The sequence below is a fragment of the Galleria mellonella genome, unplaced genomic scaffold (genome assembly GCF_026898425.1).
Source record: "Galleria mellonella isolate WM207_F2 unplaced genomic scaffold, CSIRO_AGI_GalMel_v1 utg133, whole genome shotgun sequence".
NCBI classification, from domain to species: Eukaryota; Metazoa; Arthropoda; class Insecta; order Lepidoptera; family Pyralidae; genus Galleria; species Galleria mellonella.
The window spans coordinates 2,561,468-2,578,362 of record NW_026441990.1 but is presented as its reverse complement, the minus strand read 5'-3'; the positions used below and the strand labels follow the sequence as shown (position 1 = coordinate 2,578,362).

Below are 16,895 nucleotides of genomic sequence, written 5' to 3'. Positions count from 1 at the left end.
TTCATCCTATTAAAAAAACTTACCACACTCTTCGGCGATGGACATGTCTGTGCCCTTGACAGCGCCCTCCACGTAGCCCACCAGTATGAGCAGCGAGTCATGATCGATCATCACAGAGCTGACGCGCTCGAGCAACATCTTCACTGTGTTGTAGTATAGATTTGTCATCACTGGCTGTCCCAGTTTCTTTAACACGTTCGACTGCAAAATTATAGCAATGATTATTAGAAACGATGATTATCCCTTTCCATGAGATGAGTCATCAACTTGTTTGCCATTCAAAATTGTATAAAAAAAAAAACTAGTTTACTTGTACTTCGTATGTGTGGATTTGAAAGCAAGGTAAACCAATGAAATAGGTCACTTTTAAATTATGTATCAAGATAACACATACATAATTTCTTAAGTTAGTCCTTCAAGATCACAACAGCGAAATGTCCCCGAATTTGGTGCAGTAATTTTTGCGTGATACCGGAACAAACATACAGACAGACAAATTCTAAAAATTATTGTTATAGTTTCTTATGTTCTCAATAAGACCTGTCATATTAACTTTTCTTAAATATCACTCATAAACAGACATTGTCTATTTACAATTTCGTTACATACATAACTCATTTTACACTTAATTATAACTGGAAAAAAAGGCTAAACTCAAACTGTGATAACTATGTTAACATTATTTTGTATATTTACACAAAATTTCAGTAATGAATTAAATAGTAGTGCTCAGAGGAACAGATTAGATAAAATATAAAAAATATACTCACAGTGGTGCGTACACATACTTCACAGCTGACATTTGGGTTCAAAATAGTTTCCATTCCTTGCAACAACTCGGGAGCTTGTTTCATGTGTATCGAAAATTTGTTCAAAAACTCTTGTGCCTTCACTGACTCTGGCAGGAATTTAGAGCTTATGTGCAACACTTTAGAGATCAATTCCTTTTGCACGGCCGGCGTCTGCGGCTTCCTGTGCAAATCAACCCATTCGGCCACCGTGCGCCGAACTGCCAATTGGTGTTTCTGCAACTCGATGAACGCCTTGGTAGCATTGTCATCGACATTTGACATTAGGTAATACAGCTTTTGCATCCTGACGGGTGCAGGTAACGTATACGGGACGAGCGATGTATTGAGTAGCCTCTCGACCAACAGTCTGTCCTCTAAAGCGGTCATGTAGTATCCGTGGAGGATTTTATCTTTGATCCATTGCACAGCCTTCTCCGTCGCGGGAGGCACGCTGTCTTCTGTTAAGAACTTTTTGTATATCATCGCAAGCCCGGACATGGCCTCTTTGCGTATTTTGAACTTCTTATCCAATGTTCTTTCTTTGACGAAATGTAGTAGATCCTCAGATTCGGCGACCGCTTGGAAATCCCTTTGAGCTGTAGCTATTATAGCCATAACGACCTCGTAACGAACCTGTTCGTGAGCATCATGCTGCCTCAATTTCAGTGTTTCCGTGATATCTTTCCTTAAATCCGGGTGGTGTACGAGAAAATGCATACAGTATTGTACACATTTAATTCTAATAGGTACTGATATATCGTTAAATCGGCCTAAAAACGCCCTCCATAAAGCTGGATATTGTTTGGCGAGCTCCGAGCCTGGTTCGGAAAACATTCTAGCGAGTAAAGCGACGCCGCTAAGCCGCTCGTGGAACTGCGCGGATTTCAACTTACATTCCAACTGTGGTAGTACGGCCAACAGTAATGACGGGCAGCATTGGTATAATTCATATATCAGTTCATAAACTTTAGAGAATATCAAAAGTTCTTTGTCTTCTTTGCCAAGGATCAGGACGTGGTTGAAGAACTGTGTGATAAGATAGAAACATTATTGAAAAAAAAAATCTAAATTACTTTACAGAGTTAAACTAAATTTAAATTATTAAGAACTAGCGATACACGCCAACTTCGTACGGATAGGTAGATACAAAGATAAAATAGTATTTTATAATAGCTTTACCGGCAATTATTTTATAGTTTAGGTTACATTATGCTAGTTTTTGTAGGGATTCTCTAATTATTTTTTAAAATATTATAAATCCTATGTTATTTGCTGATAATAAAGCTTTGTATGGGTAAATGAATTTTTTAAATCGATTAAGCAGTTTTTGAATTTATCCATTACAAACAAACACAAAAAAAAATCATTCCTCTGTACAATATTATAAATAAACCCCCTTATTCATATAAACGTGAAATTAAAATAATTAGACCTTCCAAAACATAAATATGATAACCGCAATAAATTTGGTGCAGTAGCTTTCGTGTAATACCAAAACAAAAATACAGACAAAATTCTGAAAAATTCTGTTTATTTTCCATTGCTCTTATTAAGACCTCTCCCCCCTCACATCAATTTCGCTCGAGTATTTTTGATGTACAAAGACATTGTATAGTTACAATTTCTTAGTAAAAATATATTAGTAAAAAGTAAAATTATGTAAAAATTGTAATATTTGCATATCTGCTGTTAAATGGCATATACTACAGCGATGCCAGCTGAAACCACTGTGGCATCGACAATGTATGTCAGACTGTATGCAAATAAATGTTCATTCACAGAAAACTATAATAACATATAATAAATATGATTATTAATTATTGCTATGGATGTCTGATCTGCAGCAACATACATTTTATTTCATTCATATACTAAAATCAACCGACTTCATGGGCACTCATTGTTATAGTTTCTTTCACATACACCCACTCTACTTACTACTCTCTACTCTACTAACTTGCCTTGCTTGTTTTACTTATAAATTTCGTTTATATAATTAAAATCCGTTATTTGTTGTATTTATAAGAGACTTAGCGTATAAGTTGTTTTTTTAAAGAGCTGTGAATTTTTCTGTGAAATAAAAAAAAAAAACATTTGTTTGCTTCAACATGAGAATTAGTTGTTTTATTTTCATTAGTTTGGTATATCGTTATAAATTCTGATTGTCATAGGATAACAATTTTTATGATAAAGTGTGCTTTTACAGAATGCTACCTTTAATTTTGTTGGACCTCTTGCTAAATTAGTTTATTATGCTAGCACTAAGAATATATATTGTCTATGTAACTGTTTACTTGAAATAAATAAATAAAAAAAAATTCTGCTTATAAACAATTGTGGCCGTCTTTTATCGCCACATTCTATTATCTAAATACATGCAACTGTTAATATTTTAAATTTTACAACTACCTAAGTTTTTTTTTTTTTTTTTTTTTTTTTTTTTTTTTTTTTTTTTTTTTTATACAACTTAGAATGGCAAACAAGCTGACGGCCCACCTGATGGAAAGTGGTGACCGTCGCCTATAGACATGAGCAGTACCATGGACATAACAGAGTATACTGTTTCGCCCATGATACCCCCCATGCGCTGCCATTCCTGAGGACTCAGGTGTTATTCCTCTGTACCCAGTAAATTCACGCCATATCCCACTCTTCAAACCGAAACACAGCCATGCAAACACAACTGCTTCACGGTTGAAACACGAATGGGAGTAAGTATCCTAATCCCGCATATACCCCGTATACATTTTTTCTGAGCAATAAATACCTTATATTAAATCTCTTAATGTGTCCAATATAAATTATGTACAATAAAAAATTTACAATACAAAACAATATATCAGTCGAGAATACAGAGAATACTTGGTTCGTTTTGGAATCCTGCAATCAAGAGGAGGGAGTTGATATTAGCGACTTAGCTTTATACTTCTGCGGATATCGTTTTTAATAATATTGTAATAAATGTTTTTGTTCCAAATAAAGAATTATTATTAAAAATAAGTGACAACTTACCGCTTGTATGTAAGGCTCAAGAGTGTCACTAGTCTTGACTATGAGCTCCTTGGCGAGCGCGTACGCGTGCTTGTGCTCGCGCTTGTTCGGCTCGATTAGATTTATAAGCATCACGTTCAGCAACTCGTTGGACACCACGTCCGACTCTGTGATGAGTGGGCACAGCACATCCAGCATGAAGGACTTGACTTTGGACGAATGCTCCGTACTGTATGAATTAATACAATATTTAAATATATATGCACACGACTATAATCACTGATGGGGAAGACAGTAGAATTAGTCACTGCTGTTAACGTAAAAAGGTAATGCTAGGAGGCTTAAAAGGACGGCAGCGCACCTGCAATGCCGTTGGTGTTGTGAGTGATCAAGGGCGGCGGTAGTCACTTACCACCAGGTGAACCGAATGATCGTTTGCCCCGTGTTGTAAAAAAAAAAAGAAAAAAAAGGGAATTATTGGCATAGTGATAAATATAAGTCTCGACATATCTAAATATCGCCGAAGAATCGAATATAGCAGGGGACGAGCATGCAGCCATCACTCGGATTGATATAAATAGTATATTATTGATGTTTGTGATCACACTTATCGATCGAAACATTGTATCGATTGAACATGCCTATCGAAAATGTGGCAAAACATATTTTCACATATATACATACATAATTATACGTCACGCCTGTCTCCCATTAGAGTAGGTAAAAACAATAAAACGCCAAATGTTCTGAATCAAACAGACCTCTTTTAGTTCCTTTACATTCATCAATCTACTTGGTATTACATTACATTATTTACACAGTCGTGTAAAACATTTATTATCTGCTTTTCTATACTTGGCACTATGAATGAATGTATTTTATTTACTAAATGTTGGCGATTGCCAGTAGTGGATTTTAAAGTTAATTATAATTATTCAGCAATATTTATCATTACATAGACGTGTATTTTTTTTTTTGCTAATAAAAAAATAATACAGTAATAATATTAAGAAAATAACATTAATAAAATCAGCCCCATTGCTAATAATATATCTTGTTAGGTTAACCTCCATGGGGTACCTTCCGAAATCCTTCGTCAGGATGGGCCAGCTAACCTATTTTATTTCTAACCTATCATCACTGACTGGTGCCCCGCCAGCGTATACCGATAACGCAAGCGGGGTCAGCATACCGTTATCACCCATTAAAAAAATTGACACAATAAAAAATAATCTTATAAATTTTTTTTTATCAAATTTAGTCATTTGAATTAGCATAAAATATTATAAATATAGCATAATATATACCATAGATTTTGTACAAAAGTTGTCTACGAGAGCAATATATTCCTACCGTGCGTATACAAGCATGTTATGGCTTGCCTTGATCCGAAACGGAAACACAGCCATGCGACTGTTTCACTTTAAAGACAAGGGCATAACACTTTAGACTTAGGAATGGCAACGTAGGATAACTATCAACGTCATAAAGCATCTAATGAGGTTCACGACACGACAGCCGACTGTTACCACTTTCCATCAGTTTATACAAGTAGACCGTTAATTTATCTACAATTATATCAGCCATTAACTGTCCACTGAAAATAGGTCATCCCCAGAAAGGGAGTTTTACTAGTAGCTGCCACGCTAGGCGGATGGGTTAGCAAGCGCAGTTAGGTTTCAATGATGTTTTAAGAAAGACGCTGCTACCCATCCCTCTACTATTAAGTTCAACTAGTCGCCTCTTACGACACCCATGGGACAGAGATTGGCCCATTCTATGCCTGAACCTACACGGCGACTTACCTACAATGTCAAGTTGAAAATAAAAAAATAACAATTACTTGACAATTTTAAACATGAGTGAGAAGAGAGCACAAAATATTTCCTGGCAATCCTCGAGTTCAAAGCACATGTTGAACGATTTCACATAGGCTAGGTTCTCCAATAAGTAGAAGTAGCGCTTGAACGCCGGGTCCTTCGGGTCGCGGAGTCCTTGCAACTGGTTTATCAGGAACAGGAATATTGTCTTCACCTGTACAACAAACATAATTTCTTTAATTTACATACCACTACCGGCATGATCTCCCCTATAAGAGGTTAATACATACATGTGAGTACAGTACATATAAATTGAACTCTATTTTCAGCACTTAGACTTCAATTTAATTCGTAACGCGTATACGGCTGAAACAAGCTCCGAATAGAAGTATGGACGATTCAATAAATTATAATACCTGCATGAAATAAATGTCTGTTAAACTTGAATGGATACACTAAATGAATCGTATTATGATTCATGTGAAGCAATTATTTTAACCCCTTGATTTACAACAAGGGGATGTTAAACGTAAAATCACGAAACAAAAAAAAAGAAAAATTACATTAATATAACATATCACTATTGTATAACTCATATGCGTAGCGATAGATTAAAATTTACATAATTATTCTATTTTTAAACAAACTTTCCATCTATTCATATAATATTCATGAATTTAACTTTTGCTGTATGCCATACGTGTGTATCATGTAATACACTAAAACCATATCTAAGTAAATTTTTAATACAGGCAAAGAACCGACATAACACTTTTATTATTTTACAATCGACAGCTTAAGAATTAAGTGTCAAATAAATTTAAAAAAAAATTAAAATGCCCATCATTATCAATGTTTCAGTCCTTAACTGTCCACTGTCAAACATTAGCCTCCCCCTCGGGGGATTTTGCCAATAGTTGCCACGATTGGCAGGCGGATTAACCGCCGTTATACTAGATATTTTAAAATTGACGCTACTGCCCATCCCTCGCTCTCCCTTAGTGGCCTCTTACGACACCCACGGGAAAGGAAGACGTGGCCTATTCTATGCCGGGACCATACGGCCAAAATTGAAATATAAATAAAAAAATATATAAAGTACTCGGTCTTATATTATTTTTTCTATTACTATTACTGTTCTGCTAGAGTATTGAGTTTCTTGCCAGTTCTTCTCAATTGGATCTATATACCGAACTGGACGGTAGGGAAAATATAAAATTATAATGTAAAAATTTGACGTTCATAAGCGGCTAAAATGTCCTACATGAATAAATGATTTTTGAATTTTGAATTTTGAAGTATACAGACAGCATAGGCAGGGTTCCATCTCTTAAAATAATTAAAGTGAATCCATCTTACCTGTTCCTGGTCTTTGTAAGGTGCTTCCGGCGCGTACACTCGCAGCACGTCGGCGATGCAGCAAGCGATCAATAGCTGGACATCCCGCGACGGGTGTGTGAGGAAGAATTCGTCCGCCAGGTGTATTGCCAGCGGGATATACTGCTGGTACATGCCCTCATCCTGGCCTAGACCTTGGAGCGTGTGGGCCAGAACCTGTAGCAAACGATAAGTTAAATGGAGCTGATAAATTGCAGCCATACTATTAAATACAAATGTATGCCCATCAATCCGCATCAGAAAGGTAATCTTAAAAGTCATGCTCTCAGTACCCACTTAATGATGAAGTCCAAATTCTTTACCCATATAATTACCTAATCGACTGCAAACCTTGGCATATGCGAGCGTACACCAAAAGCGCAACCGCAAGTGCTTGGGAATCCAAACCCAGTAAATTGGACAAAAAAAAAATACAAATGTATATATTTCGAGATATTCAAACTCGCGTTAATCGAAAAGTGAGGTAGTATGTTAAACTACTACACCATCAAGATCCTTGTGACGTAATTTTTTTTACTTTGAATATTTTTTTAACAATCTTGACATGTCTTTTTATCGAAATTTAGACAGATTAATACGAAAATCAATCATTTAAAAATAAAATAAAAAGTTAATAATACATAATCAATTAACATAAAATATTTTTATTCTAGCTGAGTATTTTGTTCATCGTATATCTATACGCAAATTGTTCAAAATTATACCTAATGCACGACCAATTTCTACCGTCGTACAGCTCGCCATCAGGGAGTTCACCTCTATACCTTAGAGCCTAGATGGTTGCGTACAGCGCGGTTTTAGAGATGTTTCCGCCCACGAACGCTCAGGTCATATAGAATAAGCTCCCTGTCGAGGTTTTCCAAAGGACTATATCATGGAGTTTAAAACGGGATTAAGAGGTTTCTTTAGGGTCGGCAACACGCACGTAATAGCCTTGATATTACAGGCGTTCATAGCCTACGGTAATCGCTTACCATCACGTGGGCCACCTCAGTGATTTAAAAAAAAACGCTAGGTAACGACTGCCTCTTTCATCAAGTGGGTCATTGGCTTGCTTGGCATTCGATACTATATACAAAACTGATCAAAACGACCACTTGGCCAGAATAGTAAAAGATTGTGCATTGTTGTTACTTATATCCATTATTTGAAATGTAATGCAAACAGAAGTTAGTGCAAATAAATCATATCGAGTTACGTTGCCAGAGGGTGGCGAAGGGCACGCGCCACCCCCTTCCCAAGGATAACGCCCACAGCTTTACATAATTATGTGAGAAGACAGCCAATTATGATATTCTATTACTAAGTCACTAGTCATGTATTCTACCCTTTTCATTTTAGAAACAATTATATTCTGGAGGTAAAACAGAATGTCGCATCAGCAACCTATGTACTCATGAGGGGTACAAACAACAAAAAACAGATACTGCATTCGTTATCACTCTCAACACCGGTAAACTATATATTTAGAAGGCGCCCACCGGTTCTGCTCGAGGTGCTGCTGTATTCACGCACTAATTTCCAGCAGTTCGCACCAATCACCAGAGCGATCAGTCTGCGTAACGTGATTATAGTGAAGATGGCGAAATTTATATATTTAATCGTTCAATTGTGAAGTTCACAGAAAGGTATTTATTATTTTTGAATGCTATATAACATCATAGATATATGGTAGGTATTTAAATGTAATTACTCTTCTCCATCCAAAAGTTGCCTGGAAGAGATGCCCTTTTAGCGATAAGGTCGCCCATTATTTTCTCATTGTGATTATTTCTTGTATTTGTTTATATTTATAATAAGTTTACTATTGTAATCTTTTTGAAGAAACAATAAAGAGTATCTATTAATCTAAATATTAAAAGTTGCCGCATTAGTTGTTTTTTTTTTTTTTAATGGATGATAATGGAATGGTAACCCCACCCGCGCTATCGGTATACACCAGCGGGGCACTAGTGAAGGATGATAGGTGAGTTAGCCCATCGTGACGAATTCAACAAGAATTGTTCACGATGGTTTCCAGGGGGAACCACGTGGAGGTCGACCCAATAAGGCATATTGCTAGCAATGGGGCTGTCAAACTCCATTACTAACAATCCCTTTCCCCCCTGCCGCATTAGTTAAGAACCCAAAAAGTTATAATAAATGAGCAAATAAATAGTTTAGTTTTTATTACATTTTGCAGTCGAAAGTAGAATGATAGCTTAGCGGTAAAGACTTAACTGCGATCCGTAAGTACCAATATGGGATGCCAACTTAACATTTGAATATTTCGTGTTTGGATCATATAAAAATTATTGTCGTTTCGTGGTTCGGAGGTTCATGATTCAATTAGTAATGGAGAGGCCTTTGCTTACAACTTAGACGACCTTGAGTTGAGAGGACGCCACTCTTATTGTTTTATGATGATTATTATTATTCGGTGTTATCATAACTGCGTTTCACAACCAGTTGTGAAACAGCATTTTCTTTATTTATCTTTTAATCTACTGTCGTTGTGAAAGAGCCTTTTTGTCTATATACATAAGTTATAAATATATTTTGCCTATACGCAAAAAATTACCTACCATCTTTTAATACAACGACCGGTATATTATATTCTCTCATCTAGAGAAAATACATTTTCGTCAAATCGAATAGAAATGAAAGAAAGGAATTGTTAGTAATGGGGTCTAACAGCCCCAATACCCTATCAATTTAACCGCTACTCAGTTCCCCTGGAAATCGTCGTTATAAATTCTTGTGGAATTGGTCATGGCGGACTAACTGACCTGCTTTCGTATTCATCTATCACCCTTCACTGGTATCCCGCATGCGCTATCGCTATACGCTAGTGGGGTACCATTCGTCAAAAAAAAAAAAAACAAATAGAAAAATTAAAAGCAAACTAAAACAATTACCGTTATTATCCAACAATCATAAAAAGACACAAGTAGGTCGTACCAGTCAAAAATACATGTGCAAATCTCGCAGTGTCAGTTTCTTTTATTTAGAGAAGTGCCTTGTTAAAAATAAGTTGTTTATTTTCGCTCGCGTGGTATTCGCGTCCGTCGTCATATGAATGACATAGTTACAGGTGTTATTTATTTTATAGGCCATTAAAAAACCCGTCCGGCTTCGTATGGGCAGAATTTAAAAAGGTTATTATTATTATTACCTATAAAGAAAACTTACTATTCACTTCAATTAGTACATGATGATGTACTATAACTTCTTCTGGTCATTAAAGTTATTTATTTAAATAAATAAATTATATTTACCTAATTGCGGTTTTAAATAAACACAAATAATGATGATTACAAAGTAGACTAATTACACCATTATATTATTACTAGTGACCCGCCCCGGCTTCGCACAGGTGCAATGCTGATACTTCATATATTGTAACTTGCCTACCTCGCTATGGAATCAAAATTTTTGTTTGTATAAGTAAAATCCGTTATTGGCTGTATTCATAAGAGACTTAGCATGTAAGTTATTTTTTAAGAGCTGTGGATTTTTGTATAAAATAAAATAAAAAAAAAAAATAAAAAAAATAAAAATATTATCACTACATTTAAAAAAAAAACAAAAAAATATTATTTACGACATGACATTAGAAACCTCTAAAATTATCAATGTTTCTCCACTATATTATGCCAGTAATATACAATTAAATTAAACCCCTATCTATTAAAAAAAAAACGCATCAAATTCCATTGCGTAGTTTTAAAGATCTAAGCAAACATATGGACAGACTGAAAGCGATTTTGTTTTATACTATGTATAGTGATAAGCAAATAAAATATATTAGTAAATGACTCGTCAAACATTGCTCTGTCATATAAATTAGAGATAAGGACAGTCCTAATCAGTTAATCACTTAGCGGTATGAAATATACTTTACAACCTATTCTCAAAAATAGGTGGAGCCGTTTCGGAGGAGTGCGACCACAAACAACTGTGCGTATGCGTGTATGCGTGTGCGTGTGCGTATGCATGTGCATGCGTGCGTGCGTGCATACGTGTATGTGTGTGTGTGTGTCTATATTATTAGAATAAAAATAAGACTTTTATAGCTGTGTACATATTGCAGTAGGCATTTCTTAACATCAGTATATTAATAAATACAGATACAGTTCTACTCTATCGGGCATGCAACAATTTTAATATAGATAATTATCAATTATACAATTATGAAAATATTTCATCACTCTTAAATATTGCATAATTAAAACAGATACCAATTATTTGCCAATATAATTAATATAACAATGAACAATGTGATTTCAGTTCAATCACGATTCTGAAGATCATCTACTCTAGGGAATCTCTGTATTTATGATTTTATAAATCTGACCTGTTTAGTAAAGAAATAAAAGGGAAAAGAAATGAAGGTTGGAATCCTAAATATCAGCATTATATAGAGAAGAAGTTATGTTCAGCAGTAGACAGTTAATAGTTGATACAACTACAATATCGCACACGCTAATAATACATACATAATAGTAGAAAACAAATATGCATGTAAATGTATGTAAATGCGTGAGTCTGAAAGAGATTTCTTCCAACAAACCCAAAGTAGAAAGAGGCTTCAATGTCTGCGGGTAGTACGGTGTACAATATGTGCTTACAAACAACAAGTAAATTTTGTTTTAAAATAGTTGAATTTCATTTCCAAAAAAAAAAGCTTTAATTGTGGCAAAACCAGCTATTTTAAAAACTAAACGACTGAACCGATTTTGATAAAATTTCTATGTGACCATCTGTAAGTACATCCTCTTAGATAAAAAAGAATACTCCAAATCGGTTTACAAATCAGTTATAAGATAATGAGAATGAGGAATTGAGAACCTCTTTCTTTTTGAAGTCGGTTAAAAAGACACTGGATTCAAAAATTACAAAACCAGTTGGTTACTTATTATTAAAATTAACCAAACTACTGAACCGATTTTGATATATTCCAAAACTATCCATTCCAAATATGAATTCAGATAAAAAGAATATTGCAAATCGGTACATAAATGGCAGAGTTTTGAGATAACAAACATTATCTAATATGTACCAGATGTAGAACCCACATTTGAACAAATAAATAGTTTTTTTTTTTTTTTTTTATATATACACCTATCCCCCGATTTACACGGTAGATACGTTCCTGAGAAAAACGTGTAAATCGAAAATTTAAAATTTTCAAGTCAAAACCGTGTAAATCGAAAAGCTTGCAGAAAATGCATAATTCTGCTATTTAAGAGTTGTGATTTTTTTCAATATTTTTAGGTGTACACAGAAATAAAAATAAAAATTTTAATTTGTTCTAATAGTTCTTATTGTAGCTTCATTCATGTTATATGATTTTGCAACATCTACTACTCTATCTCCCTTTCGTAAGAGATCCAAAATTTCGATTTTAGTTTCTAACTTTTCTTTTAACTTCTTTCGACATTATAAGCCTATAATTTTTTTTTATTTGTGTTAATTTATAAAAATCATAATTATGCACTCATTTGTAATTTACGAATATGAAAAAGTAAATCTTTCTGACACTGTGAAACTTTCACTCAAATACAATTTTCCGTAGATAAAACTTTAATTTTATGCGAAGAAATACAGACACAGTGTGCATGTGCAGCAAGTCAGCACATAAGCTCGGGATTCCCCGTGAGATGTGTACACAGCGCACGTGTTCAAAGACAGTAGCATTTAGTAGAGTGCGATAAAAAAAAAAAACTTATTTGGAAAACCGTGTAAAAGCGAAAACGTGTAAAACAAGTACCGTGTAAATCGGGGGATAGGTGTATATATATTATTATTTTAAAAAAATACTTTCAACCGAATTTACAACCTCATCTGTTTTGTTAAGGCTGTAGAAAAAACCGACGAAGTTCAAGGCGGGGGTTCTTTTTTTTTTTGATGAGTGAAAATGGTATGGTAACCCCGCCTGCGCTAACGGAATACGCTGGCGGAGCACCAGTGAAGGGTGATAGATGAGAATGAAAACAGGCCAGTTAGTCCATCATGATGTATTCATCAGGAATTAACCATGATAATTTCCAGGGGGAACCGTGAGGAGGTCGACCTGATTGGGTATATTGCTAGCAATGGGATTCTTAGTCTCCATTACTAACAATCCCTTTTCCCCCTCGTACCAGGGGTTTCGTATAAATTATAATTGAAATAAAGAAAACGTTTATCAAAAAACATTTTTCATTTGACGTAATCATAAATTTACGGTTTTCTGATTTTTCCCTTTACTTGTGCTATATGATATTGTTTCTTGCTAACTTCCATACTTCTAGGTCAATGGCAAGTACTCTATAGGTTTTGATTCCCTTGCAAATATCAAAATGTACAGCTATAAATGTTTTGATTGTGTTTACTTAAAAATTTGATTTTTCCCCCACTTCAAGGAATTGCAGACTCGAGTATTTGATATTAATTTCAGCTTGAAATCTCCATGCGTCCCTGAGAAAAAAGATCTTGACAGACAACCTAATACACAGACAACAAAATGATCCTATAAGATTAAAAATTTTGCTTTTGAAGCACAGAACCTTAAAAAGAACTAGACTTATCAGCCAACCTTAATTTGCGGTACATAATAAGCAGTATCTTTTCTATTCTGTTAAATCACCACTTAAATACGCCGTTAATGAGTTAAACAATTAAAATATTTTGAATTTTTACACTGTGGTTCAACTTTAAGGACTTGTAAATATTAACCTCCCTATCTATATAAAAAAAAAAACCTAAATTCTTTTAAAAGAAACAAAAAGCTTGTAAAAGTCTAAGTTCTTATTCTAGTGTTCCAAGCTGTAAGACCTAAGAACCTACATTTACTGAACAATTACAATGAAAATTATAGGTAATTGTATTTAATGTGTTTAGAAAGACAGAGGAAGTAATAGTACAGGTGCCAATTAGAAGGGATTCAATTAATATGCAGCTTGAATGTAAGTGTAGGGCAATAATAAGTCTGCATGAAAGTAATACCAGTAGTTAACCTGCCTCTTTTCTTTGTAGAGGATATGATTGATTTATTTTTACAAATATTATACTTAAATTTATTAAATGAACTTGTCCTCTATCATATATATCAATACATATTTAGAAAATTTTACTAAAATCAGTTAAACTATTTCAGAGATAAACATTGTGACATAGAATTTTTATATATGTATAGAACCCTTTATTCATAAAAATGTGAAGTCTTATAAACCAATATTGTTATATCCAATAATATACCCTATCAGGTAGACTTCCATGCAGTTTCCTCCTAGAAACCATTTTGATTAATTTTTTATGAATCTTTTACTATGGGCCAACTAACCTACTTTCATCATCATCTATCATCTCTTACTGGTGCCCCGCCATTGTATACAGTCTACCTTCATCATCATCTCTCACTGGTGCCCCGCCAGTTTATAGAGATAGCGCAGGTTAGCAGAAATTACCATTATCTTATCATTCATTAAAAAAGTACACATGAAGTGGCTCTTACTTAACAGATATCACTGATTATCGAGTCCTTCAAACCGGAATAAATCAGTGCACATATTGTTTAATGATATTACCCTCAAAAACTAAGATGGTGTAGCCTACTGCTAGTTTAAAAGCAGTACCAGTTCTATGGCAGTGACAAAATATCCAGTAAGAGTCGAACAGAACCTCATCTCCTGAAGATAAGTGGAAATTCATTACAACTTTTTTAACTGGGTAAAAAGTTGCTTTTTTTTATTAGTTTGTATGACAAACATAAACTTATACCATCATCTTTTTTTTATTAGAATTTTTATTGAGGCTTTAGTACATCTGAGTGACTACCATCATCTTATATAACCTAATGCATTATGCAGCTATATTAACCCCCTGATTTGAGCCTAGAGCAAAGTTAAACTCACCTTGAGTCTGCGAACCAGTTCATCAGGTCCAAGGTCATCGGTGATAGGGCGGCAGCCTTGCGGGTACACTATTTCCGCCATGCTGCCAATCTGTAAACAATAATTGCATTATTTAAAACTTCCTTCCACAAAAAAAGTTCAATGTAAATAACATCCATATGAGACTGAAAGGGAAGTAAACCTTTTGATTAAAAAAAAAAAGAATTATCAGACAGAAATAGTGAATATGTCTCATAACATACATATAAAAGTCAAATTAAGAATTAAATATTTTATTCTTTACCCAAGAATTGAACTTTGGCATCTTTCACTTAGGCAGTCTGCTCAGTTAACAGTTGTAAAGTTTTCTTTTATCCAGGTTTCCCCATAATTGTATAAAGGTGAAGTCTTATATACATATATACCAATCTCATAAATGTTCACGCCATATGCCTGATTCTCAGACAATGGTACTCTGTTATAAGAAATCAAATAATCAACTATCTAAGTTGGTAATCTAAAACATCCAGCAAAGAGCCAATTAAGCTCATTTACCTAAATTAAGCCAAATGAGAATCAAATATGAGACATCTTATATACACAGTATAAGACTGAGGGTTGTAGTTTATCCCTCTATAGGGTATTATTACCCTAATCCTCATACCATGGTACCAATGATATTAGTTTATTGTGATGTCTATGGTACTATTTATGAGTTATAGTTAGCAAATAAAACTTTGCTCCTAGTAAAATAAATGCTTCATTTTCAGCCCTAAAAGCAGAAAATGGCATACTACCTAGTATATATGGTTTGTTATTTTTATATTTTATATGATGACCTAAATTAATAAAGGAAAGGGTTATGATTATCATAATAAATAAACCTTGAGGCTTTTAAATCCCACCACAAAAACAAATCAGAGACAATTTTGTTTAACAACATCTATTAAGGATAAGCTTGTAGGACCATCAGTGGAAATAAAACACTTATTTTTGTCTATTGCCTAAATAATGATAGTAAGAGCCATAATCCATTTATGTATGAAACAGCTTCAATAAGCCACATAGCTTCTTACAAAATTATCAAGGGAGAAATTATCAGTAGCTGTCACTTTAATACATCTACACTTAAAAAAATCATCTAAACAGTTATTGATTACTTATTAACCTCAAATAAAAAACAGTACAAGTTCTAAGCATCGTCCTCTGCGTTATATTGACTAATGCAACAAAGCATAAACAAAATTTATTTACGTGCCAAATGTAATATTGAACAAATAATTCTACCTAAGCCTTAACAGAAAAGTATAAAATAGAAAACAACATTTGCCGAATAAAACTGCACCCGTGTTTCACTTGCAACTCTTTCAAATACAAAATTGAATTTGTTCGATTATGGCTGTATTTACAATTTCCTTAGCAAACATCGCAACATTTTCGAGGTTAATTGTACACTTGTTGGGATATCTATAAAATAAACATTATTTACCGACCTCCTATACACAACATTAAAGACAACAACGTTTAAATGGCTAGAAATACGTACAAGAAGTCATAGACGTGGGCCTGTGTTCCTGTCCCGATGTTTACAAAAATCACCACAGCACACGAAATCAAAGAAAACAATCACTCGCGTAACATAATCACAAGATCAAAAGTCATTGGCTTATTAATCATACGTGTAAATAAATGTCCTATTGATCTAAATACATAGAAATTTCATTTAGTATCTTTTCTGTCGTATGGACGCCAAACTGCGGGAAAAACTACAGTGAAGTTAGCAAATAGAGGTAAGAAATTCAAGGTCGTTTTGTACTCTATGACTTTTGTCTATACAAGTCGAAAAAAATTTTGTCTATTAAATTAATTTGTTTTTGTTTATGGCAAGTGGCTGGTGTTGCCCATTATACCCACATAATAACAACGCGGTCTACAAGTCTAAGAATGAGGTACTTAAAGGCATGCCAAGACTCACAAATGTGCATACACACTTACACTAATACAAATACAGGGACGAAATTAGAGTGCATGATTACATT

General features: G+C 34.2%; 1 protein-coding gene across 2 annotated transcripts in view; it reads right to left on the bottom strand.

The window, feature by feature from the left end:
• LOC113511204 (sister chromatid cohesion protein PDS5 homolog B-B) overlaps nt 1–16,640 on the bottom strand; it is a 36,280-nt gene extending 19,640 nt beyond the window's left edge. The window contains exons 1-7 of one of the 2 annotated variants that reach the window (XM_052903134.1): nt 16,403–16,640; nt 14,878–14,967; nt 6,962–7,156; nt 5,626–5,816; nt 3,804–4,011; nt 771–1,817; nt 24–201 (exon numbers count right to left, since the gene is read on the bottom strand). In XM_052903134.1, coding sequence (XP_052759094.1) covers nt 24–201; nt 771–1,817; nt 3,804–4,011; nt 5,626–5,816; nt 6,962–7,156; nt 14,878–14,958 — 1,900 coding nt within the window. In that variant the 5' untranslated portion in view covers nt 14,959–14,967; nt 16,403–16,640. The remainder of the gene's footprint in view (nt 1–23; nt 202–770; nt 1,818–3,803; nt 4,012–5,625; nt 5,817–6,961; nt 7,157–14,877; nt 14,968–16,402) is intronic. The other variant, XM_052903135.1, reaches the window with a different exon arrangement.
• Between the last annotated feature and the right edge of the window lie 255 nt (nt 16,641–16,895).